At 43.2% G+C, this 26,415-nt stretch overlaps 1 protein-coding gene across 1 annotated transcript in view; it reads left to right on the forward strand.

Annotated features, from left to right (window-relative positions):
* The window catches only part of KIF1C (kinesin family member 1C), a 31,879-nt gene extending 10,796 nt beyond the window's left edge, over nt 1-21,083 (forward strand). Inside the window, exons 17-23 of the mRNA XM_044673216.1 lie at nt 6,423-6,502; nt 7,246-7,340; nt 10,547-10,630; nt 13,968-14,154; nt 14,546-14,618; nt 15,122-15,733; nt 16,740-21,083. Coding sequence (XP_044529151.1) covers nt 6,423-6,502; nt 7,246-7,340; nt 10,547-10,630; nt 13,968-14,154; nt 14,546-14,618; nt 15,122-15,733; nt 16,740-17,423 — 1,815 coding nt within the window. The 3' untranslated portion in view covers nt 17,424-21,083. The remainder of the gene's footprint in view (nt 1-6,422; nt 6,503-7,245; nt 7,341-10,546; nt 10,631-13,967; nt 14,155-14,545; nt 14,619-15,121; nt 15,734-16,739) is intronic.
* The last annotated feature ends 5,332 nt before the right edge of the window (nt 21,084-26,415 follow it).

The following is a 26,415-nucleotide window of genomic DNA, read 5'->3' on the forward strand; positions in this document are numbered from 1 at the left end:
TGTCAAATTCAGTCTAAAAGTGAAGGATGAAGACTGAGGAGGATATGAAAAGAGACAATCTGGAAGCAACAACTATAAGCAGCTTTTTTCTAGGGGTTTGGCTGAGAAAAGGAGGAAAGATGGAACATGATAGTTTGTGGGGATGGTAGGGTGTAGTGAAGGTTTTTTAAAGATGAAGGAGACTTGAGTATGTTTTTGAAGGCAGTAGTGAAGGAATCAGCCCTTAAGAACTTATAATCTACTTGGGGAAACAAGGCTAAACTAAGTGCTAAATTATAGAGCCCTGATTCTGAGGATAATAGGAGTCAGAGAAAGGCAAGGTACACCAGAAATAATAATAGCTAACACTTTCTGAAATATACTCTTCAGTCCGGTAACACTGACCTCCTGGTTATTCTATAAACAGTTAGACACTCCATCGTGGCTCCTGGCATTTTCTTGACTGCCCCTCTGCTTAGAATGCTTACTCTCTTAATCTACACCTACCGGTTTCCTTTTTAAATCCCAACTAGAATCCTGCCTTCTACAGGAAGCATTTCTTAGCCCCTCTTAATTCTAGTGCCTTCCCTTTCTTAATTATTTCCTATTGATCTTTTTTGTTTGAACATATTTTTTTGCTTGTTGTCTCCCCCATTAGATTGTGAGCTCCTTGAGGGCAGGGACTGTTTTTTTTTTTTTTTTTTTTTTTTTTTTTTTTTTTTTTTTGTATTCCCAGTACTTAGCACAGTGCCTGGCACATAGTAGGCTCTCCAAAAAATAAATAAATAAATAAACAAACAGACAAACAAACAAATATATATATATAGACTGGGTCGAAGGTTTGCAAAGTGCTTTACACACATTATCCCATTTGAACCTCACAACAACCCTTCTGAGGTAGGTAGTACTGGCATTATTATCCTATTTGGCATTTGAGGAAATCATGACTCAATGAAGTTGAGCTTGCCTATGGTCACACTGCTTCTAAGTGTCCAAAGTGAGATTTGAATCCAGACTTTGCTGATTTCAAGTGCAGCACTCCAGTCACACTGTGGCCGTCCCATCTCATCTGTTCAGTAATAGAGTAAAGAGCTATAAGAACCAAGTTCATGGTTGGAGGGGGCTTTCTTAATATGGAGTGGCTGACAAAGTAGCATGCCATGAAGGTCAAGGAGCAAAAGACCCAAGAGATGGCCATGGACTTGCAAAAAGAAAGTAATTCATTTCTGAGTAAGCTGTTCCAAGGGAAGAAATGGAAGGGCAGCAGTGAGGTTTAAGGCAGATGAGAAGGGAATGGGAGACCAATAGTCAAGGCAGCAAACATGAAATAAAAATGATAGGCAGAAGAATTAGATGAATTCTAATTAGATGGGGAAGGGGGAAAGGAGTCAAATGAATCCATCTGTAAGAGGTAAGATAGGAGCATTTGCTTACCCCTCTTTTGATTATTAAAGAGAGAGTGATTCTAGGGTGAGTGTTCAATTGAAGAACAGGGGCCAGCATAGCACATGCAGTAACCAGAATCTGAAGAACTGGTTGGAATCTCGGGTCTTACAACTAAGATTAAGAGAGGGTAGCATAGGATAGTGGCAAGAACCCTGGATTCAAGTCCTACCCCTTACAATTATTCCTTTTGTGATCTTAGGCAAGTCACTTAGCTTCCCTAGACCTCAGTTTCCTTATAAAATGAGAGATTTGGATTGGACAGCCTCTGAAGCTCAGAATCTATGACCCATGACCTTAGGTTCCTAGCGTATGACTATGGACACATCAAGTAGCCTCTTAGTATGAGTGCCTTCCTCTGTAAAATGAGGATAAGTACTTGTAATATGTGCCTCACAGGGCTATAGAGGAAAGCACTTTATGAACCTTATAGCATTATGGAAATGTGATGCAAATGGATTGAAATGAGATGCAAAGGGAAATTGTTTCCTTTTGAAAATGGAAGGAAAAATAAGATAAGACATAGAGACATTTTAAAGTGAAAACAATGTTATATGAAGTGGTTCATATTGATAATCTCAATCTATTATGAAGTAAGATTTCATTATTCAGTTTAAGAAATATTAAACTTCTGCCATGTGCCAGGGCCTGTCCTAAATGCTAAGACAAAAATGATATACATTAAATAATAATAGAAAGACAAAAATGACAACCCTGGCTCTCAGCAAGCTTGGAGGTGGGGAGGGCAGGAGATGGAGAATATATCATGTACACAGATAAGACAGTTTGAGGAGAGAGAGCTCACTAACAACTGGGAAAATTTGGGGAAGGTGGGGCAGCTAGGTAAATAAAGCACTAGACCTGGATTAGAGAGGACCTGGGTTCAAAGCCGGCTTCAGACTCTTCCTTAGCTGTGTAATCCTGGGCGAGTCACTCATCCCCATTTGCCAAGCCCTTATTGCTTTTCTCTCTAAGAACTGATATTAAAATAGAAGGTAAGAGTTAAAAAAAAAAAAAAGATTAGGGGAAGGTTTCATATGCTGAAGAGGGGAGAGATTAGAAGCAAGGAGACCAATTAGACTATTGCAGTCATCTAGATGGAAGAGCTAGGTGGCACAGTAGATAGTGTCTGGTTTTGTGCTCATCTTTCTAAATTCAAATGTGGCCTCAGACACTTACTAGCTGTGTGACCCTGGGCAAATCACTTAACCTCAGTGTTTGCCTCAGTTTTCTCATCTGTAAAATGATCTGGAGAAGAAAATGGCAAACCACTCCAGCATCTTTGCCAAAACTCCATTTGGAGTCACAAAGACAACTGAAAAACAACCATAAATTGATCTAGATAGGAGGCAATGAAAGCCTAATTTAAGATTGTTGTTGTGTTAATGTAAGGAAAAGGTTGGATTGAACCTCAACAAGATGTTTTATTTCTTGACTTAGGGCATTTTGACTGACCTCCCATGCCAGGAGTGCTCTCCCTCATCTCTGCATTCGGGCTTCTTTTAAGTCCCAGCTAAAATTCCTTCTACAGGAAACCTCTCCTGATCCCTTTTAATTCTAGAACCTTCCCTTTATTGATTATTTCCTTTTATCCTACATGTTGCTTGTATGTGTGTACTGTTTGCATATTGTCTCCTCTGTTAGATTGTGAGCAAAAAGTCGAAAGGGAGAGGGAGGTCCTTAGTAATGACAGAGTGAAAGATGGTGGCTATTCTGAAGAAGCATGATCTCAGGAACTTCAGCAACTGAGCTGCTTAGTTTCTCTTGATCATGGTCCGTAAGAGGTCAGGTTTAGAAAGCAGGGCAACAGTGATTGAAAAATGGTGGAAAGTGAATTAGAGGAGAGTGGTTGTCAGTGTTAGAAGTTACAGAAAAGTAGAAGAGATGTAGTACTCAAGGGAATGTGTTTCGGTTCCAGGATGGAGTCAGAAGCCAGAAACAAGAGTCTGAGAAGCAAGGGGAAGAGGAGAGGTGTAATTGACCCTTTTAAAACTTCCAAGGTGAAAGAAAAAAAGAGATTAAAAAAAACAAATTTATGGGATGATAAGTTCAGGTGGAAGGAGGGTTTTCTCCCCTCTTTTGAAAGATTTATTGATACCTTTTGTTTTTTATACCATGGTTTTGATAGACTTACTCCTAATTGAACCTTCCTGTGTAACAAAAACAACTAAATAAAACAGATCTGCAAAAACAACTGCTTATGAGAGAATGTAACGTTCTGTACTAGTGGTTCCTCCTGCTCTTTTTTTTGAGAGGAGTGAAGTGTGTTTTATCAGCTGTTCTCTTGGGCCCAACTTAAGTCACTGCAGATAATATGTTTGTCTTATTTTTCTTCCATTTGTCTTTTTATTTTAAATATAGGAGTAGTTTGCCATTTCTTTTTCCAGCTCATTTTACAGATGAGGAACTGAGGCAAAAAAACAGGGTTAAGTAACTTACCTAGGATCACATAGCTAATAAGTGTCTGAGGCAGGTTTTGAACTCACGAAGATGACTCTTCTGATTCCAAGCCCAGTGCTTTGTCCACAGTGCAGCCCCCAAGTTCATCTCTTTTTTTTGTAGTGTTTTAATTTACTTACTATAGTTGTGGAGAAACAAATTCATTAGTCTGCATTAGCCTGCCAGAGACAGTTTTATTAATTTAATTATTCTTGTTCTAAGTATCTCTGCTTAAAGAAAAAGGAATCTCTAAAGAAACTGACTTTGTCTAGGCTTTGTAAATCCCTTTATAATAGAAGTCATCTTTGAGTTGCAATTTGTAATCTGCCCAAAGACACAATTCCATGATAAGATTAAAACATAGTTACGGAGTTCTGGTGAAAGTTCAGTGACCAGTTTTGATTCTTCAAACAGAACAATAGTGCCTTAACTTTTTTTGATCACCTTTTTTTTTTTTTTTAACCCTTGTACTTCGGTGTATTGTCTCATAGGTGGAAGATTGGTAAGGGTGGGCAATGGGGGTCAAGTGACTTGCCCAGGGTCACACAGCTGGGAAGTGGCTGAGGCCGGGTTTGAACCTAGGACCTCCTGTCTCTAGGTCTGACTCTCACTCCACTGAGCTACCCAGCTGCCCCAGTGCCTTAACTTTTAGCACACCCTGGAGAATTATTTTGATAAAACCATTTGTTTCCTCTAAGGATTCTTCTTGGTCAGACATGAGCTCCAGAGGTCTTAAGAGATTTTTAACCAAAGTAATCAAAGCAGAGAATAGTCCTCTCTGGGCTAACTGGGCTTTCAGAAAGAATGATGTGAGACGATTTTAATTGTCTTTTAAGAATTGATAGCACAATTGATAAGAGTTTCTTGTTCCTAGCTTTGGTCTAGGATGCAGAGAAAATGGCTTTCTTAATATTTTTAAAAGGGAGGGCTAGTGTTCTTCCACAAGATCATCATAATACACATAATGGTATTGTCCTGTTATTTGCTTATCTTGGTAATGGATTTGGTCTGTGGCACAGGGGAAAGAATACTGGTTTTCCAAAACCAGACTGAGGACCTGATTTCAGACTTCCCTGCTTCTGCCCCTTACTTGCTGGGTGACTTTGGACATGTCATTTAACCTCTGGACCTCACTTTCTCATGATGGCCTATAAGGTTAAAGTCCCTTCCAGCTCTAAATATATGATGCTAGGGGTAGGCCATGAATGTAATCTGGGTTTGGGATTTTGGAAGACATAAAAGAAGGGATTTAAAGGCAGTATGTAATTTTTAACTCTAACTATAGGATGAGGGATGTCTGTGTAACAGATCAAGATAGGAACATAATAGTATTATAGGCTGACCCTCAAAAGAAGAGAGACTACTTAGTATTGGCAGCAGAGAGAGCATCCAGAAGTGCCTTTGAGATGAAAAGATGCTAACTCCTTCCCATTGGGGTTAGGGATACATCAGAAAAGGAAGATCCAGTACAGCTGGGATGCTTTGTCTTTTGGAGGGAACCAAATTTCTCAGAGTGCAAGAGAAGAATGAAAGAAAGAAGTCTTAGAAGAGGGGAAAATTTATTAAAGATTGAACCAAGGTTTTGGGACATCAGATTTTCCCAGTGACAGATGACTGAATCAGAGGGATTGGGGGTGAAGGAAATACAAATTTGATCGCTATATACTGAATGGTTAAGTTGACCTTCTACCTTACACAGTACTGAAATGATGGAGAGCTGTGTTAGTCTTTTCTGTGTCAAATATCGGGGGATAGAGAGTTGAGGCAGGTCTAATGTTTCACTTAAATCTCTGGTGATCAGAGCCCCAGGGTCTGACCAGATTCTCACTTTGCTTTATCCTATAAGGGGCAGGCATAGTGGAGGGTATAAATTGCAATGGATTCCTGTCTAGGATTGGTGGCTGATGCCTTGGACCTGGCATTGAGAGACCAGGCATTTAGATATTCGGAGGTGTTGTCCCTTTTTTCACAGGTTTTGATGCAAGGCAGAGTAGGTGGTGCCTCTCTGTTAATTCCAGAGAGGGAGGCCTTCAAATCTGGTTCCTAAGAGGGACCAGAGCTAGAGCGCACCCCCCCCCCCCTTTCTTAGATCCAGTGATGGAGAAAGGAAAAGGTGCTAAGGTAGAAGTCTTGATGGCATGGTGACACCCACTTTTCTGGGCATTTACTTGGCAGTAATACAAGGGTGAGATTTTGGTGTGGTGACATAAGGAAGAGGAGGGTCAGCCTCCACAAAAGGAACTGGGGTCTCCTGACTTCACCAGGCAAGGGAGTCTTGCCTTCAGTCTTTCCCCTCTAGCTTCCAGCCTGGTAATTGGCTGGGCTCACATTGTGTGTGCTTCATGGCTGTCTTTTCTTCTAGGCTCTGATTCTGGTCTCCCTTTTCAACTCTGACCTTAAGTGTCTCATCCCTTTGCACTCTCTGATCCTTCTCTTAAGATTGCTCCTGTGACTTCTGAGACCTTTACTCAATTCCCTTGTTCCGCCTTCCCTTCCTTTTATCCCTTGTTAGTCTCTGACTGGTTCCTTTCTCCTGATAACTCTGTCTTTCCTTCCTACAGACCCCTCATCTAGTGAACCTAAATGAAGACCCCCTGATGTCAGAGTGTCTGCTCTATCACATTAAAGATGGCATCACCAGGTAGCCATCCTACCCATTCTTAGCTTCCAGGGCCAACTACCTTTTGGATTGGCAAAAATGAGATTTTGATGTTTTCCTTTGTCCTCACTTTCTGAGAAGAGATCCATTTTAGACACCACCTGTCTTTGGAAATGAGGCCCTTAACTGTCACAAACTCTTATAAATACTCTAGAAAACTGCTTACTTTGCTCCTAGGTGACTTCACTTTCCTACCCTGTTTGTGGGGCTGTGACCATTGTTATTCAGGGCTTTTGAAAGAAATCCAAATGAATGTAAGGCTGGAGGTCTACCCCTTTCCCTCTCTCCCTTATATAATCACTGAATGTCCCTGAGCAAAATACCTTCATGGTTAGTTGCTTTGGAAGTCCCAAAAATGTGGGAGAAAGGTTCTACCAGTTGAGGCTTTTATATATATATATAATTAACCCAAATTCTAGCCATTACCAGAGCAAAGGGATGGGACTGGTCTCTCCCTTTCCCCCCTGTTTTAGGATTTCTTCTTAAAATTTCTTTTTTCTTTTCAGGACTGTTCTGAAATGTAAAACAGATGGTCAGAGTTTTAGAGTTGGGGAGAAGGGAAAGGAGTATAATAGACCTCACCACTTGAGATGACTCTAGGTCCCAATACCAATCTTCATTTTCTCTGAAAGTCCCACTTTCCCCTAGCTGGGATTCTGGGATTTACAAAGATTCTCATCTGTCACTATAACCTGCCTACCATTTCCCCCTCTTCCTCTCCCCAGAGTGGGCCAGGTTGATGTGGACATCAAACTGACAGGACAGTTCATCTTAGAGAAGCACTGTGTGTTTCGGAGCCTCACTCAACCTGATGGAGAAGGTAACTGGGGTGGGGAGCTGAATGGGAAGACAAGTCAGGTTGCATACTGAGCACTGGGGAATTCAGGGGCCTTTGCCAGTGCTGTGGGCATAAATGTTTAATGGAGAAGACATAGGCCTCAGGAGGCTTGAGGAAGGAGACACAGATGTGTGCTTTGGGAGATATATTATCAGTGTATTACATAAAGGTCATTGCTGGTAAGATGACTAGCAGATGGTACTAGGTCTGCAGCTAGCCTGTGGGTTACTTTGAGCACCTGCAAAATTATCAGGCTGGACAAGGTGGTCTCTTCAGTATTTCTGACATCCTCTGAATCTGTGAATAATGATGTGAGGGAGCAGATGGCCATTGTCACTTCCTCAGTCTCCTCAGCACATTAGAGCAGTAGCAGAGTTTATTCTGGGAATGTGCATTTGTTTTAGCAGAAGTTTCTGCTTCTCTGCTTTTTCAGCAAAGACTTCTGGGAATTTTAGTCTTTAGGAGCAGCTGTAAACAGTGAGGACTTTGGAGAATTGTAGACCTGAAGAGCATGAATATTAGTGATTCCTGAGTTTTCAGAAAGGCCTATTGGCCAGTTCTGTGTAGAAACAGGTTCTGGGGAGTTGCTGTAGTATCCAGGCCCTCAAATCAAGGAAAAGGTTTGGTTCAGATGTTGTTTTGTATCTAGTACCAGTCATAGATTTTGGGGAAAATGGGTCCACATGCAGTTAGGCCCAGTTAAGAAAGAATCTGTGTAGGTAGCTGAATTGGAAAGCAGGGAGTGGCCCTGGTGCCAGAACTGTACAGACATGGTCACCCAGGTTTCAGCTTTTTTTTTTCTTTTCTGGAATTGATTTGGACCATAGTTCATTATATGAAATTCATGCTTGGGTTCAGCAACTTGATACATTTTTTTTTAACATTTATTAATATTTATTTTTTAGAAAAGTTAACATGGTTACATAATTCATGCTCTTTCCCCTTCACACCCCCCTTCTCCAGCTCCCCCCCCAACATGGCTGATGCGTATTTCCACTGGTTTTAACATGTTGATACATTTCTTTTTACTATTTCCTTTTTGCTTGATTCTCTTTTCTATAACTCATTGTGTCTTTCTAATGATTTTCCTGCCCTGCCCATCCCCTTTACTTCTCCCTTTAATAAGTTCAGCAAAGCCAAGCAGATCCCCACAGGGTCAGAGTCTGAAAAGCATGTGCCTCTCCCTGCATTTTGGGTCACTTCATGGCCAGCCTCAGGGTGTCAGTCACCCTTGGTCACCCCAGCAAGTTAATGTGGTTTGTTCTGGAGCTGGAATTTAACAGATCACTTGCTGTGTTCTGTTTGCCCAGAAAGTGCTGAGATGCTGGGTCAGGAGACAAGGACACAAGTATGGCCTGAAGGCAGCATATGAATGCATGAAAGGCAGGCCAGCAAGAGTGCAAAGTTTTATCTAAGTACTGAATTGAGTGCTGTGGTTAGGGGAATTCAGAAAAAGGGAGAATCCGTATGGATCACAGGAATTCACAGTATCATCTTAGCAGGTGGTGTCCAACTCAAATAGAAACACATCTGATATAGAAAACCACAAATTCACATCACCTATATTGTATTGTGTTTTTTATTTTTGCTAAACATTCCTCAATTTAATTTTAATCTGATTCAAGCCTCAACCTGGAGTTCTGACGGTTACATATGGCCCAGGAGAGTTTGACACCTCTGATCTAGGCAACCTCTGCATTTTATAGATGAAAAGACCTTGGGACACAGAGATAAAGCAGTTAGTGCCAAGATTCAAACTCAGGTCCTTCTGACTTCTTCAGATCTAATGTATGCTCTTTTCACTACCCCACACTGTAGCCCCCAAAACAGGGCATCTTCTAAACCAATCCCATGCCCTAGAGGCACCTGGGAAGATGTCCCTCATCTTGGAACATGGGATTGAGTGAATCCAATTCTTCTCCCATGTTGTCAGAGAAGCCTTCAGCTCAGGCCATGTCTCTGGGAGGGAATCTTGTCTTCAGAGTGTCTAAAGAGCCCCCCACATACACATCAGGGATTTCTCCCCTCTTCCTCCCATAGCAGTAACACTTCCTGAGATCTTCGCTCAGGCTAACTTTTTCTAGAACACACATATACCCCCCAGTGTCCTGCCCCTATTTAGGGGTTACATCTCAACACCTGTTCACTATCAGCACTCCCTTGCCTCAGCCTCCACTACATACCCAGAACTCTAGCACTTAGTACAGTTAGTTAGGACTAACCCAGGAAGGTCTCATGGAAGAGGTGAAACTACCTTAATATGAAAGGGCAGAGAATTTGAAGAAGGCGTTTCAGGAGGGAGCGGGAAAAACTTGAGCCAACTGCCCCTGAGAAGAGCTGAGCATGATGCCTGGAACAGGGAAGAGCTGGGCCTAACCAAGCCCATGAGGAAGCACAGGGGAGATCACTGATGGGAGTTAGAGCAGGATCAAGTTAGGAGAGAGCTGGCCAAAGGCTTTGGACTTTATTCTAAGGAGGGTCAACGTCTGATGAAGGCTATAGATCAGGGAATCTGATAGAGGTCGTAGATGGAGAAAATGAGAAGCCTGTTGTCATCTAGGCAGGACCGCGCTGATGATGGCAGTGGGAATGGGGAGGGAGGAATGACTGACTAGATCTGTCTCCTGAGCCTTCTAGGCTTCATACACCTATAGAGGTGGGTGAGCAGGCCTGTAGCAAAGGCTACTGGCAATTGAATTAGGACTAACCACTCCTTCCTTTACTCTTCCCTCCTTGTGCTGCCACCAGCTCGGCCAGGCCATCCCCCACAGGTAGGGGGAGGGACATTGTGAGTTTGAGAGAGAGAGAGAGAGAGAGAGAGAGAGAGAGAGAGAGAATGTGTGTGTATGTGAGTGTTGAGTGTGTCTGAGCATGTGAGAAGTGTGTGTGAGTGTGAGCTTTGAGCATGTGAGGGGTATGTGTTTATATGAGCATGTGTATGTGAGGTGTGTGTGAGTGTGAGCATGTGAGGGGGTGTGTATGCAAGTATGAGCGTGTCTGAGCATGTGAGGGGAGTGTGTGTGAGCATGTGTATGTGTATGTGTTGAGCACTTGAGCCAGTGGTTTGGGAGTTCTGGGCAAGCTGGGAGGAGGGTGGGCTGGTGTAAACAGGGCAGTTAGGACTTCCAAGCCTAGGTCACAGCCACCTTGAGCTTTCCCCAGATTTTAACTCTCCTTTTCCTTCCCAGTTGTGGTAACTCTGGAACCCTGTGAGGGAGCTGAGACATACGTCAATGGGAACCCCGTGATGCAGCCTGTGGTGCTGAGATCAGGTAGAAAGTCTCACAGGTGGGCTTCTGGTAGTGGATGGGGTTGGGGTGTGGAGGCTGAGGCAGGAGGCGTGGAAATAAAATCACAGAAACTGAACATTAGAAAGGACCTTGAGAATCTCTAGTGAGAGGAACCCATAACTTCAGGGGCAAATTTTACTTTGGGACAGTTAGAATTATTTGTTTTAATGCATCTCCTGCAACATCCATCCTGTGGCTCCTCGTTCTACTTCTTTGGATCCAGTAGAGGAAATCTAAGCCACCTTTCACTTCCATAAACTACTTGCAAACAGTTGGCATGGTCCTTTTAAGTTTTCTTTTCTCCACAGTGAGTCACTGTGTAGTACAAGTGTGTCCTATGGGAGTGGCACCTCATGCCCTTTTCTCTTTCCAGACCATCTCCCTGACCAAGTCTTCATTCTTGCTGCCAGATCAGGAGGTCCCTGAGGTGGGCAGCCATGAGGCTACAATTCACTTTCAAGATCCTAGGGGTCATCCTCCTGAACCCCCACAGGGGTACTTCCCATTTAAACCAATCCACCAAGACAACATTTTAACTCTTAATAATGAGCCACTAACTAAACAGAATGTAAAACAAGAATAACCAGAATATAAACTCCCACGTCTGGGTCTCACTCTCCTACTAATATAATGTCCACAGGGAAGAGTGGGTACACTTACAGAAACCTAACAAGGAGATTCAGTAGGGAAATCCATGTGCCCTGGACCCTAGTCTGTGTGGTTGCTTCAGGGAACAGTCTGCACCGTGTATGGACTAAGCTGCCCCACTTGAATTGCTTTTCTTTTCTTTTTTTTTTTTTAAACCCTTACCTTTCTGTCTTGTAATCAATACTATGAATTGGTTCTAAGGGAGAAGAACGATAAGGGCTAGGCAATGGGAGTTAAAATGACTTGCCCAGAGTCACACAGCTAGGAAGTAAGTGTCTGAGGCCAGAATTGAACCCAGGACCTCCATCTCTGGGCTTGGTTCTCAATCCACTGAGCCACCTAACTGCCTCCTTGAATTGCTTTTAGACTGCATTGTAAGGCAGTATTACAATTTAGCAAAAGCTAAAAAGCTCCCAGTCTACTGGCTTCTCTCCTACCATCTACAAACATTCCCATATTTCCTTGGTCCTCATAAAAACCTCACCCAATTTTTACATTCCTGCTAAGTATCTCTTCTTCCCTTTGTAACTAAACTCCTTTAAAAAATTGCCTACAATAGGTTCCTCTCTGTCTTCCTTCTTTTTTTTTACCTTCTGTCTTAGAATCAATGTTGTTTATCATTTCCAAGACAGAAGAATGGTAAGGGCTAGACAATGAGGATTAAGTGACTTGCCCAGGGTCACACAGCTAGGGAATGTCTGAGATCAATTTTGAACCCAGGACCTCCTGTCTCTAGGCCTGGTTCTCTATCCATTGAGCCACCCAGCTGTCTTTTCTTAACTCCCTACAACCTGGCTTCCAATTATATTGTTCAAGTGAGAGTGCAGTCTCTAAAATTACCAGTGATCTCTTAGTTGCCAATACTTTTGGTCTTTCCTCAGTCTTCATCTTTCTTTACCCTCTTAAGCCTTCGACTATCTTTTTGAGGCTCTCTCCTCTCTAGGCTTTTGGAGCATCACTTTCTCTTGGTTCTCCTCCATATCTGATTGCTTCTTCTTTGCTGGGGCCTCATCCAAGTCACTCTTTAGCTGTGGGTCTCCCAGAGTTCTGTCCTACGCCTTCTTCTCTCCTCTCTACTGTTTCACTTGGCAGATCAGTTCCCATGCTCCATGATTCTTCCCTCTTTTTACCCAGCCCTAATCTCTTTGTTCATGTCATCTCAAATCTTCAGTTGCCCTTCAGAAATCTCAGAGTGGATGTTCAATAAGACATCTTAAACTTAACATACCCCAAACACAACACATTATCTTTCCCTCCCACCCTCCCCATGTCTCAGCCTCACAACCTAGGTGTCATCTGATACTCCTCAATATTTCTCAACCCCCCCATATAATCTGGTGCCAAAACCTGTAACATTCTCTTGAATGCAGCTGCTTTCTCTGTCTTTGGATAGTGCCGCTCCCCCAGTACAGTTTCTCATCACCTCAAACCTAGACTATTGTAATAGTCTGGTAGGGGCTTTGCATGCCATATTTACCTCCCCATTCCCTCCTCCATTCAGCCAGTAAAGTGATTTTCCTAAAGTGCTAGCCTGACCTACTTAATAAATTCCGATGGCTCTTTATATCACCTCTGAAATCAAATGCCCAATCCTCTGTTTGATGTTCAAAATCCTTCCTAACTTAGCCCTTCTTCTTCCCCATTCCATACCTTTCCAGGTATCATATATCTTACTTTTAAAATATACCTGACACTGACCTCCTGACTGCTCCATGAACAAAAATGTCATTTCTCAGCTCGGGCATTTTCTCTGACTGTTCCCTAGGCCTAACATGCTCTCCCTCATCTCTGCCTCCTGGTTTTCCAGCTTCACAACTAAAATCTCATTTTCTATAGGAAGCCTTTCCCAATTCCTCTTATTCTGGTGTCTTCCCTTTGTTAATTATTTCCTGTTGATCATATATATGGCCTGTTTATACATATTTGTTTACATATACCCCATTAGACTGGGAGCTCCATGAGGGCAGGAACTATCTTTGTACTCCCAGTGCTTAGCAAAGTGTCTGGCACTTATTAGATGTTTAATAAATGTTTATTGACTATTTTCTGTCACCTGCGCTTATCCACAAGCATGAGAAACATGCTTGGTCAAAAATAAGTAGTGGAGGAAAAGGACCTTAAGAGGAGAGGGATAGACTGGCAGACATGGAGGGATACAGGAGTGAGGCTTAGGTCATCAGGGTTAAATTTTGCTCCCTCTTCCAAGGGAACAGGAAAGGGAAGTCAGGTACTATGAACTTTCTCTTGCTTCACTGTCAGGGGTTCCTAAAAAAGGTAATTCTAGCAAGATCATACAGGAAAGGAGGGGCAGCTGGGTAGCTCAGTGGATTGAGAGCCAGGCCTAGAGACGGGAGGTCCTAGGTTCAAATCCGGCCTCAGACACTTCCCAGCTGTGTGACCTTGGGCAAGTCACTTGACCCCCATTGCCTACCCTTACCACTCTTCCACCTATAAGTCAATACACAGAAGTTAAGGGTTTAAAATTAAAAAAAAAAAAGATCATACAGGAAAGGATGGGTGCCTGCAAGGTTTTTTCTTGCCACCTGGAAGCACCATCCAAAGTGTCTTTTGGGAAGATTCTAGGATACTTTGGGCATGAGTAGAGAACTATTCATCAGAAGATTATCTACATTCTCTCCTTCCTTCCCGCGCCCTACCCCCCCATCTCCAGGAAACCGGATTGTTCTGGGCAAGAACCATGTCTTCCGCTTCAATCACCCTGAGCAGGCTCGACTGGAACGAGAGCGTGGGGTCCCCCCTCCTCCAGGACCACCTGCTGAACCTGTGGATTGGAACTTTGCTCAAAAGGAGCTCCTAGAGCAACAGGGCATTGACATCAAGCTGGAGATGGAGAAAAGGTGCCTGTAGAGCAAAGTGGAAGGGGGAGGAATATTCAGAGGAGGCCCTCCCTGCTTCCCTCATCTGCTCCCATTCTTTTTTTTAGGGAATCCTGACATTGGATTTTTTTTAACTCTTACCTTCTGTCTTAGAGTCACTGCTAAGTATCAGTTCCAAGGCAGAAGAGGGGTAAGGGCTAGGCAGTGGGGGTTAAGTGACTTGCCTAGGATCATATAGCTATTCTGAGACCAGATCTGAACCCAAGACCTCCATCTCTGGGCTTAATTCTCAACCCACTGAATCAGCCAGCTGCCCCCATCACATTCTTTATTTAAGCCCTAATCTTCTCCTCCTACCTGCCATCCCTTCACCCTCCCCAACTCATTCTGAGCTCTGTCTGCCTCCCCTCAGGCTGCAAGATCTGGAGAATCAGTACCGGAAGGAGAAGGAAGAGGCTGACCTCCTATTGGAGCAGCATCGATTGGTGAGTGGAATGGGGGAGGTCAGGGACTGTGTGTGTGTGTGTGTGTGTGTGTGTGTCGGGGCATGAGTGCTTAGCGTTGGCATCTGAGCAGAAAAAGTGGGTGGGGATGAGAGGGAGGGTTTAGCTGAGGACAGTTTGGGGGATCTAATAGCAGTAAATAGGCTTGATGGGGCAGGGGGACAGATTAGAGAGGGACGTTGGGGTTTGTCACAAGACTTTGTAAGCAGTCAAGGACTCCTGAGAGTTAGCCCTGTCCCATCCTTTTATCGAAGAAGGGGAGGGTCAGGAAAGAGAAGTGACTTCAGGGTCTTGCACAGTTAGGGGCAGAGCCAGCAGGAGAGTCCTTGGCTTCTCCCTTTCTGTCTGGTGTTTTCTCCCTTGTGCCACACTAAGGGAACAGTCGTTGTCGCTCGCTGTGCCATCCTCGTGTTAGCTCTCCTACAACACACAGGGCCGGTAGCCCCGGGAGTGTGACCCTAACCCCCAGGCCTTTCTGACCCTAGTATGCAGACTCAGATAGCGGGGATGACTCGGACAAACGCTCCTGTGAAGAGAGCTGGCGGCTGATCTCATCTCTGCGGGAGCAGCTTCCACCCACCACTGTCCAGTCCATCGTCAAGCGCTGTGGTTTGCCGAGCAGCGGCAAGCGTCGGGCCCCGCGGCGAGTCTACCAGATTCCCCAGAGGCGGCGGCTACAGGGTAAGGACCCCCGATGGGCCACCATGGCTGACCTGAAGATGCAGGCGGTGAAGGAGATCTGTTATGAGGTGGCACTGGCTGACTTTCGACATGGGAGGGCAGAGATCGAGGCTCTGGCTGCTGTCAAGATGAAGGAGCTGTGCCGTACCTATGGCAAACCCGAAGGGCCTGGGGATGCCTGGAGGGCTGTGGCTAGAGATGTTTGGGATACAGTAGGGGAAGAAGAGGGAAGTGGAGGAGGAGGGTCTACTGAGGATGGGGCCCGAGGGGCTGAGGTGGAGGATCTCCGAGCACACATTGACAAGTTGACTGGAATCCTGCAAGAGGTGAAGCTGCAAAACAGCACCAAGGACCGAGAGCTCCGGGCACTGAGGGACCGAATGCTGAGGATGGAAAGGGTCATCCCGCTCGCCCAGGTGAGGCAAGCCTTGCTGCTCCAGACCCTGGCATGCACCCCAAGGCTGGGCTTGTGCTCAGCTTTTCCTTCCTTCTCCATCCTCTTTCTCTCCCTTAAGGAACCTTTTCCCCTAAAATTTCTCTTCCTATTGCCCATCTCCACCTAGTTATCCAATCTGTCACTGGGTTCTTCCTTTCTTTGGTGCATGGCCCTTAACTCTTATTCCTTTTATATCTGTTCTTTTTAAGGCCCATGATGTAGTCTGTACTGTGTAGTTAGAATCAATTGAAAGGGACTATTTCATTGAGAATTATAGCTTAACACTTACATGTCTCCTTACAGTTTACAAAATGCTATTCTCACAATATCATGGTAGGGTGGAAAGAGTGAAGAATTTAGAGCCTGTGACTTGGGATTGAATGCTGCAAATACTACTTATTCGCTTTTGTGACATTGGCTAAGTCACTTAATCATCCTCAGATTCGATTTCTTCCGTAAGCGGTTAGGCTAATGATCCCTTCCAGTTCTAAGTTCTTTGGTAGGAATGATAACCCTTTAAAGTGATAGGTATAGGACAGTGGATAGAGAGCCAGGCCTAGAGACAGGAGGTCCTGAGTTTAACTCTGCCCTCAGATACGTCCTAGCTGTGTTACCTTGGGCAAGTCATTTCATCCCCATTACCCAACCCTTACCACTCTTCTATCTTGGAATCAATACACAGTTTTAATTCTAAGATGGAAGGTAAGGGGGTTTTATGTTTTGCTTTGTTAATTTAAAAACAAACAAAAAAAGGGGTTGTATAGCTTTAGTATTTGTGTTCTTGTCTTCCATATGAGGAAGTGAGGGCTCAGTAGTTAGAGGCACAGCAACTAACTGTTGGCACTAAATGAGAGATGAATGAATGAATTGGACCATTCTTTCCCTGGACTTTTTTCTCTTAATCCTTCTTCTCTGTCTTCCAAGGCTCTATCTCCATTTCCCACCCATCTGTCCCTTTTCCTCTCACTTTTCTCTGCTTTTCATAGGATAATGAAGATGAAGATGATGCTGAGGTGACCTGGGCAGCCTCAGAAGGAATAGAAGGCCTACAAGAGGCAACCCCTGGGGCTATTACCCCCACTGTCCAGCCCCCATCCCCTCCCCCCTCAAGCTGGGAGCGGGTGTCCAGGTTGATGGAAGAGGATCCCGCTTTCCGCCGTGGCCGTCTTAGATGGCTCAAGCAGGAGCAGCAGCGCCTGCAGGGGCTACAAAATCTTCCTGGAGGCCGAGGTGGGGGGCTTCGAAGGCCTCCTGCCCGATTTGTTCCACCCCATGATTGCAAGTTGCGATTCCCCTTCAAGAGCAACCCCCAGCACCGGGAGTCATGGCCTGGGGTTGGTGAAGGTGGAGAGGCTTTGGCCATACCCCAACCCCCTGAAGAGGGTACTCTTGTATCAGCCCCCACCTCTAGAAGGCTCCCCAGTCCTCGAAGGCCACACAGGCCTCGGAGGAACTCCTTGGATGGAGGGGGCCGCCCCCGGGGCGGGGGTCCCAGCCAATCAGAATCCCAACAGTTTCAACCCAAGAAGCACAATTATTATCCCCAGCAGCTTCAGCCTTACCCAGCTCAGCGGCCCTCTGGTCCCCGATATCCTCCCTACACCACACCTCCTCGAATGAGACGACAGCGCTCAGCCCCTGACCTCAAGGAAAAGGGGGCAGCAGTGTGAGAAAGGGCCAGGTGGGGCCCCTTGCAGAGAGGAGAGATGTGGGATACTGCTCCCCCACGTGTAGGATTATTGGCACAGGCAGGGACAGAGATGAGAGCCGTAGAGTAGGTGATGGGGGACTTGAGCAGGTTGGGCCAGGAGTTGGAGGAAGAAGTAGAATGCGCAGTGCAGGATTGCCAGGAGTAAACCAAAGGGAAGGGAAGGAAAGGGGTTTAGGCTACCCCAAGGCCGTGCCTCCCCCCAAATGCTGCTAAGAGTGGGGTGCTGTGTAGCCAGTTGTGTGTGTTTTTGTTTTTGTCTTTCAGTGGGCCAGGTATAATGACACTAATAGGAGATTATGAAACTCCTTCCCCAGGAGTGTCTGTGGTGGGTTTCCCTTGTTAAGGGGAAGGGGCTGTCCTAAGATTGGCCTCCTACTGCAGGTCTTCTGCTATATATTGTCAGGGGTATCCCAGGTTTGGTTGAGGTCCACAGCATGGTGGGATTAAAAGCATTAAAGGAAGCAAACAGGGAGATCTGTGGCTCGTTATTGGTGGTGTGATGGCGTATGTGGGAGGCACAAGGCAAGAGCTGTGGAACAGGCTGAGGAAAAGAATGGGAGGGACAGAAGACTCCACAAGGCCCTACTGAAGAGTTTGTCTGTGGTGTATGAGTGTATTATATATGGCCCTGGACCTAGGCTGAACATACCCTAAGTTTTTCTTTTTCTTTTTTTTTTTTTTGGTAATGTTGGTGGGGTAGATGGACAGGGACATTTTAATGAGGGAGATCCACTCCCTGCCTATTTGTTCTTGGGAGGTTGTGAGGCATCTATGAAGGAAATACAAAAGTATTTTATCCTTCCATTACTGCTTTGGTCATGCCTTTCCCTTCCTCCTAAAGCATATAGCCTAGGGGTTCTCAAAATTATTTTACTCATAGCATAGTATCTGCTATGATGAGTCACAAACACACTGAACATATAAATTGGCAACAAAGACGGGTTCCCTGGAAGTGGAGCCTCCACTTTGGGATGCTTCCACTTTTTCCCCTCCTCAAATATTTAACTTTCTTTACCTCCTTAGGACTTAATGAAAGAAGAGGAGGAGGTGGCTTTGTACCTCTGGATAGAGTTACTATTGTGAACTTCATGATTCTAAGCCAAGAACAAGTAGTGTCCTACAGTGGCGATGAGGGCAGGGGATTTCATAGCACACTTAGCAGAAACTCACTCCATGCAAATACTACAGAGAACCTTTTGAGAACTACTTGTACTTCTGCTTTGTCACAGAGCTTAGATTTTATAAAGCACTTTACAGTTACACTGTCCAAACATCCCGCCTTACCAAAGTCTTACTGTGTCACTATCAGCCCTTTTCTCATTACACCGAAGAAAGAAGAGTTGAATGGAGAAATAAGAGGATTTAAGAAATGCCATACTGGTTCCAATCAGCTTTCTGGCCAGTCAAGCATTTTGTATCTGACATGCTATGTGTGGGAAGGCAATTTTTCCACAAAAAGGAGTGTCGCCCTAATATCTATATTTAATCTAGCAACATCCTGCAGTGGATCTATTATCTATGCACTCGTATTAACCTTTCTTGGTTATATTTACATTTTGAGCCTTTACCATCATTAAGGGGGTGAGTGGCCTAGGTTTTGCACCTACCAGTGCCATAACTAGGCCAGGGCAGCTGAAACTTTGTCCCCAGGTGCCAAATTTAGGATAGTCACTTGGCCTTCAACAACATAGAAACCACAGAGCTTAGTACTAGCCAAGGGAAGCTGGGGTCAATTTCCTCCAATGGTTCCCTTTCTCCCTTCCTTCTCCCTCCCACATGAAGCAACTCAACTGAGATTTTTACCATGTATAGTTTACCTGATAGAATTCATGGTAATTTTCTCAGGTGCAGATATTTCTCATTATGACTGCTACTTTTGTTTTTACTCAAACTATTTTCATACATGCAGGAGTTGAAAAACTTTAAGGATTCAGTGGTTTGATTAAAAAAAACCCAATTCTGTCCTAAGCACACCTTTCACAGGTGAACCCCAATGCTATCCTAGTCACACCATTCACAGGTGAAGAGATTGGTCCCTTTTAGCCTTCAGCTTTTCAACAAGAGCCTAATCTTTTCAGTCTTTATGGAAATCTTTGCAACTTCTTGGTACTTCAGCTGGCCCATAGGCCTTTCCTGGCTTCATCCTGTCTGCTTTGAATCATGATAAGACCAAAACGGTCTTATAAATGATTGTAGATGAATAATTTTGTGTCATAGTAGGAAGCTTTCTATTTTGCCATTGATATCCCTTCTTTAAGATGACTGAGTTCTGGTTTGGCACCCAATTGCAGAGATAACTGGCTAATGTTTTGGGGTGAAATACCTTCCCAGATCTAGGTTGTAACTGATACTCATTTGCTGGGATTCAATATCTTACAAGACAGAACAGAGGATAAAAGAAAGCATTCTTGCCCATAAGGAACATATACTCCAGGCAGGGATAGTAGCTGCACATATAACCAAGAATAGTAATGATTCATGTCTGTTGTGTAAGGTTTATAGGGATTTTCCCAAAGGACCCATGAAGGGAGGAGAAATAAGCATCCCTACCTTCTTTTTATAGATGGGAGAACTAGCCCAGAGAAGTAGTCCCAATTGCCATGTGGGCCAAGGTACAATTTGGTGTAATGTGCTTGAGAGCAAGTTGTAAGAGAGAGACTAAATGTTCCCAGAACTCAACATGGTAAGGTTATGAAATCAGTCTTCATTTCTGTATTTAACTTCATGCATACTTGAGAGCAAACGTATATTGATGATTTTTTAAGCTATTTCTAAATATTCCCCTTTCCCTCTCAACCCACTATCACAAAGAAAGTAAAGCAAAACCAATCATCACAGTGACGACATTTATGTCTTCCCCTCCTCTACCCAGAGGAGAAGATACCAATACACTTTTAAGATATAGTCAGTCTTTCCCCAGAATTTCAACATGGGGATTTGAGGAGCCCTGGGAGTTTCCCATGTAGGAGATATGCAGAACAGAATTTGAGAGACATCTCTGCCTTGGAAATAAAAATCACAGTGTTCAAAGAAGAAAGGGTAGGAGATCTAGAAGAGGACATACAGGTCTGAAACTGTTTTTGTACATTTGCTCTTGAAATTTAGGACTTTTCTCACCATGGGGAGAAATGAAGTGCCCAACAGCTGCTGTTGGAGCCAGGGCTACTGATAACCTTGTGGGCAATAAGCCACTAACTTTGGGATTGATTCTATAGTTTGAAGTGGCAATAAACTGCTTCATACTGAAACTGCAGGTGATTAGGACTGGAGGAGAAAGAACTAAGAGTAGGATCAGCTTTCCCCAAATTCACAGCACCCAAAGACTTGGAGACAGGAGGCATCAGTCTAGCAGAGACAAGTCTGGAACAGGGACTAACAAATCTTGAAAATCCCATCGGCTTGTGAAATGGGGAAGACCACTGCCACCATACTTCTCTTGATTCCCTTTCCTACCCTTTCTGTGATCCGTGGGAATGTTTCAGGTTTCTTGAGCACCCTCCAAAGATCTGGGAGGATAAGCAGATGTTTTGGGAAATTGTGAGTGAAGGGGGGTGCTGCATAGGAGTGTTTAATATTTTCCTTTTGTTTTAATTGTGTCCAATAAACTGATGCCACAGTATATTGAATTTGTACTTGTGTATATCACGGATTATATGATCATAGCTTGAGAGGTGGAAGGCACCTTGGGGGTCATTGATTCTACCCTCTAATTTTATAGACAAGGGTTAAGTAACTTGCTCAGGGTCATATAGCTAGTGTCTGAGGTAGTGTTTGAAATCAGATTTTTCTCATTCCAATCTTGGTTCTATCAAAATCACCATGCTACTCCTCCAGAAGGGAGAGGAGGCTTTTGCTAGGGAGAGACTTCATATAGGTGGTTGGGGTATAACCATAGATGTCCTGACATGAGTTTTTTCATATCATTCCCTAGTTTTAAGTTCCAAACCTAGTCATCTTGCAGCAGGCTGATTATCTTCCAGTAGTGAGTGATGATACTGTAGCTATTGGGGAGGCTTTACCATGTATGTGCTAGAGTGGAATTATGGTGGCTACTGAACTGGTGCCTTAAGGAAACTTTCAGTAGTTGGGTAATTCAAATATTGCATCCCTTGCTGGATAATTAGCGTAATGACACCACCTTCCTATAAATTTAAGTAGGGCAGAGCAGGACCTGATTTTGGAGTGTTTGCATACAGAACATTTGTTAAACACTATATCCCAGGCACCGTGCTAATGTTTTTGCAATCTAGAATGCCATTATTACAAAACCCCAAGTGTCACAAAGGGCACATGCACACAATAAATGTCACAAAAACATTTGCTGTCCCCCCCAAAGATTAGTGCCATCTGACAGAGGTATCCATTTATTCTTAGCTTCCATTTATGCAGTGCTTTAAGGTTCATGAAGGGCTTTACTTTATTTGGTCCTCACACAATTCTGTGGGGAGTGAATACTACATTATCACTGCTGTTTCACAGATAATGGATCTGACATTTCAGGAATATTATTATATTATTTGGTGACTTGCCCAAGGTTGCACAAATAGGAAACATTGAAGGCAGGATTCAAACCCTGGTTTTTCCTGATTCCAAATCTAGCCTTCTTTCCAGGCTGACTCAACTCTATTTTTTTGGTTAATAAACCTGTTCCTTGTTTATGACAAAACCTTTGGTGGAAACTTTTGAAGATCTAAATAATTTCCATTGGCTTACTCATGTATAAATTATGTCCATCAGTTCCACACTATTCCCCTTGAATAACTTTAATAGTTTAGCAAAGCACTTTTAGAAGTCAAGCTGCTATCTCTAGACAATAACAACTCACATTTTTGTCCCTTTGGGGTAGAAGGAGCAGTGTAATTTTGTGACTAGAACACTGGCTTTGTTATCAAAAAGACCAAGTTCAAATCCTGCCTCTGACATTTTGCTTTGTGGTCCTAGCAACTCACTTTAATTGCTGTATGCTTTAGGAAAGTTTTATCTTCTTTAGTTAGAGAGAGCTGCCCAACCTGTGCTTTTTTCACAATTTGATGAGGGAGATAGTATGTTATTTTTTATTAGATAAATTTTTATTATATTTTGTTTTATATCACCTATATTTCTTTTTTCTACCCAGAGAGCAATCCATTATAACCAAGAAAATAAACGAATAAAAAAAAAAAAGACAAAAAAAGGCTGCTATATCCCTCAAGCTCCTCATCTTTTTTCAGATGAAATCGCACTCCTCTACAACTTTCAGTTTCCATTGCCATTGTGCTTTCCATTTATGACCTTAGTTCTGTTTATTTCATTTTGAATCAGTTCATATAAGTCTTCCCATTTTTCTCTGGGTTCAGCCCCAAAGTAGATGGCAAGGCCTCCTGGAACTTGGAGTGAATCAGAAGAATGGATTGCAAGGTTCAGGTGCATTGGGAAGTAGAGTGACAAGACTGATGAAAAGATCTGATAGTCCTCCATCTTACTATAATTGGTGCCTCCCTACTCATCCAAATGGGATGAGCAGTCATATCTGTCCTGCAGCTGAAGGGTTAGATGATCTGAAATAGACCCCTATGGAATTGGCCCAAAGATGGGAATAAAGCAGGCACTTTAGGGTGGTAAACTTCTACCTGGAAGTAGGAAGGAATAAGGAACATGATCAGGAAGATTAAGAGGAAGGGGAAATCCTAGGGAGGATGGAGGGGAGGCTGGTAAATGAGGTCACCCCAGGTTGCTTTCTGCTTAGCAGTAACAGGGCTTTCAGGTACCTATCTCCTTCTTTCTTCACTAGGAGTCTGGGAAATATGTGGACAGGAAAATGTGTGACAGAGTAGAAGACATGGGAATTGGATGCTGGAGTCCAAGATTGGCTGCCTTTCTTTTCCTTCTACTTCCCTGGAGATTCAGATTCATCTGTTAATCAGGCAGGTCCTATAGCTGACTGGGATCATAGCTTCGAAGCTGCCTTGTGAACCATGGCGGAGTGAACAACTTTTGCCAATGAATTAAGCCTGTAAAAGGTTCCATAATTCAACAGGATTAAGAAGGCAGGGTCTCTGCCCACAGCTGTTGCCAAACACTTAAGCAACTAGCTGCTGGTGCATGTGCTGAGAGGCTATCAAATCAGTCCTGAGTACCAGCTCTGGTGACTCCTACAGCAGGACCAATGAACAGAAGGGAAGATTTCTTTGCTCATTGCTTCTACTGATTCCCCCAAGTACCATCCGTGATCCAGCACTGAAATCTTGGACACAAAATTATCCTCTATTCTCTTTCCTGGATCTGGATATATGTGATTTGAGAATCCATCCAGTCCACCTGAAGAAAAGGGGAGGCCAAATAAGAAGCAACTGGGGGAGATGGCCGAATAGTGACTCTTTTATAAGTTATTTTTTTCATTTCCTTTTTGTTTTTGTACACATTAAAAATTTAGAAAAAACAAACAAACCCTTACCTTCTGTCTTTGAATCAATACTGTGTTTTGGTTCCAAGACAGAAAAGTGGTAAGGGCTAGACAAAGGGGGTTAAGTGACTTGACCAAGGTCACATAGCTAGGAAGTATATAAGACCAGATTTGAACCCAAGACCTCTCATTTCTAGACCTGGCTTTCAAGCCACTGAGTTACTTAGCTGTTCCTTTTGTAAACATTAAAAAAATTTTTTTAAAGTACTTATTTTTTCAACTTCCCAACCTCGCCCCAATTGAATATGTGTATTATATATATTCATATGTTCATATGTATATTCATATTCATATATATACATATATATATACACATTTTAAACCCTTACTTTCTGCCTTAGTATCAAATTCTAAGACATAAGAGTGGCAAGGAATAGGCAATTGGGGTTAAGTGATTTGTCCGGGGTCATATAGCTAATGAATATCTGAGACTAGATTTGAATCCAAATCCCCGCCCCCCACCCACCCCCCGACTCTAGGCCTGGCACTCTGTGCTACATAGCTATCCTTAAATCGATATTTAATACACACACACATACACACAATAAAACCTATATAACAAATATTTATAGTTCAGAAAAACGTGGCCACATTGGTCATGTTTAAAAATACACATCTCATTCTGCTTAAATGCATCACCTCTAAAGTAGCAGATATGTTGTATCCTTCCTTAATCTTCAGTCCTATAGACTTGTGATTTATAATTGCACTGATCTGAATTCGGAAGACATTCAAATATGTTTTTCTCTATAATAATATTGTAATTGTATTTATTGTTCTACTAATTCTTCTCACTTTAATATCAGTTCATAGAAGTCTTCCCAGTTTCTCTTGAAACTGTCTATTGGCTACAGTTAGGGGGCTTGTCATGGATGATGATCTGGCAAAGGATACACAAAGGGAATAGATAGGAAGAGAACCAGTAGGCAAGATTATGTTGGTAAATGTTTAACTCTCTGAAAAGGCTCAGAAGCACTTTTAAATTTAATCTGCATCATTAACATTTTCTCCATCACTTTCTTAAGTCTAGACAATCAACAAAACAAGGCCTGCTTTGTAGCATTTGCCAAAATCTGAGGTGTAAATGCTCATACTGACAACATAACAATCAGCTGTATCCTTGGTGTAGCTCTAGCGAACCCCTGGAGAAATGTCATGAAAACCCAGAGAGGAAAGAATATCCAGCAAGTGAGGCATCAAATACCGACATTGTCAACAGTGTCAAATGCAGTAGATAGGTCAAGAAGAACGAGGACAAAGAAAAGACCATAAGATTTGGCGATTAAGAGATCACTGTTAATCCTGCAGAGAGTCTGTTTAGTGGCGTGATTGCAAAGGGATGAAGAGCAATTGAGAGAAGTACAGGCAATGAATATAAACAGTTTTTTCTAGTTTCAAAGGTAGTAGTAATGTGTTAGAAGTAATTACTAATGACAATACTGTGGATTGTTTGGTTCGTTTTATTTTACCTTAAAAAAAAAAAATTTAAGCTCTTACCTTCCATCTTTGAATCAATACTATGTACTGGTTCCAAGCCAGAAGAGGGGTAAGGGCTAGGCAATGGGGGTTAAGGGACTTGCCCAGGGTCACCTAGCTAGGAAGTGTCTGAGGTCACATTTGAACCCAGAACCTACTATCTCTAGGCCTGGCTATCAATTCACTGAGCCACCTACCTTTCTCCTTCATTTTTTATTTTATTTTATTTTATTTAGAATATTTTCCAGGGTTACATGATTCATGATTTTCCTCACTCCTCTTCCCTCCCCATTCCGGGAGCTGACAAGTAATTCCGTTTAAAGCCCATTTCCATGTTATTCATATTTGCAATAGAGTGATAATTTAACATCAAAACCCTAATCATATCCCCATTGAACCATGTGACCAATCATGTTTTTCGTCTGTGTTTGTGCTCCCACAGTTCTTTCTCTGGATATGGATAGCATTCTTTTTCTTTTTTCTTTTTTTGATTTTGATTTAAATATTTTATATTTTTAGAAAAATTTTCCATGGTTACATGATTCTTGTTTTTACTTTCCCCTTCACTCCCCCTTCACCCCCCCCCATATCCAACGTGCATTTCCACTGGTTTTAACATGTGTGATCAATCAAGATTTATTTACATATTATTGATAGTTTGCTTTGGTATGGTCATTTAGTGTCTACATCCCCAACCATGTCTGCATCACCCCATGTGTCAAGTGGTTGTTTTTCTTCTGTGTTTCCGCTCCTGCAGTTTTTCCTCTGAATGTGGGTAGCATTCTTTTTCATAAATCCCTCAGAATTGTCCTGGGTCATTGCATTGCTGCTAGTACAGAAGTCCATTACATTCTATTTTACCACAGTATATCAGTCTCTGGGGCAGCTGAGTGGCTCAGTGGATTGAGAGCCAGGCCTAGAGGCTGGAGGTCCTAGGTTCAAGTCCGGCCTCGGACACTTCCAGCTGTGTAACCTTGGGCAAGTCACTTGACCCCTACTGCCCACCCTTACCACTCCTGGGCCAAGGACAGTC

The sequence above is a fragment of the Gracilinanus agilis genome, chromosome 4, assembly GCF_016433145.1.
Source record: "Gracilinanus agilis isolate LMUSP501 chromosome 4, AgileGrace, whole genome shotgun sequence".
In the NCBI taxonomy this organism is placed as follows: domain Eukaryota; kingdom Metazoa; phylum Chordata; class Mammalia; order Didelphimorphia; family Didelphidae; genus Gracilinanus; species Gracilinanus agilis.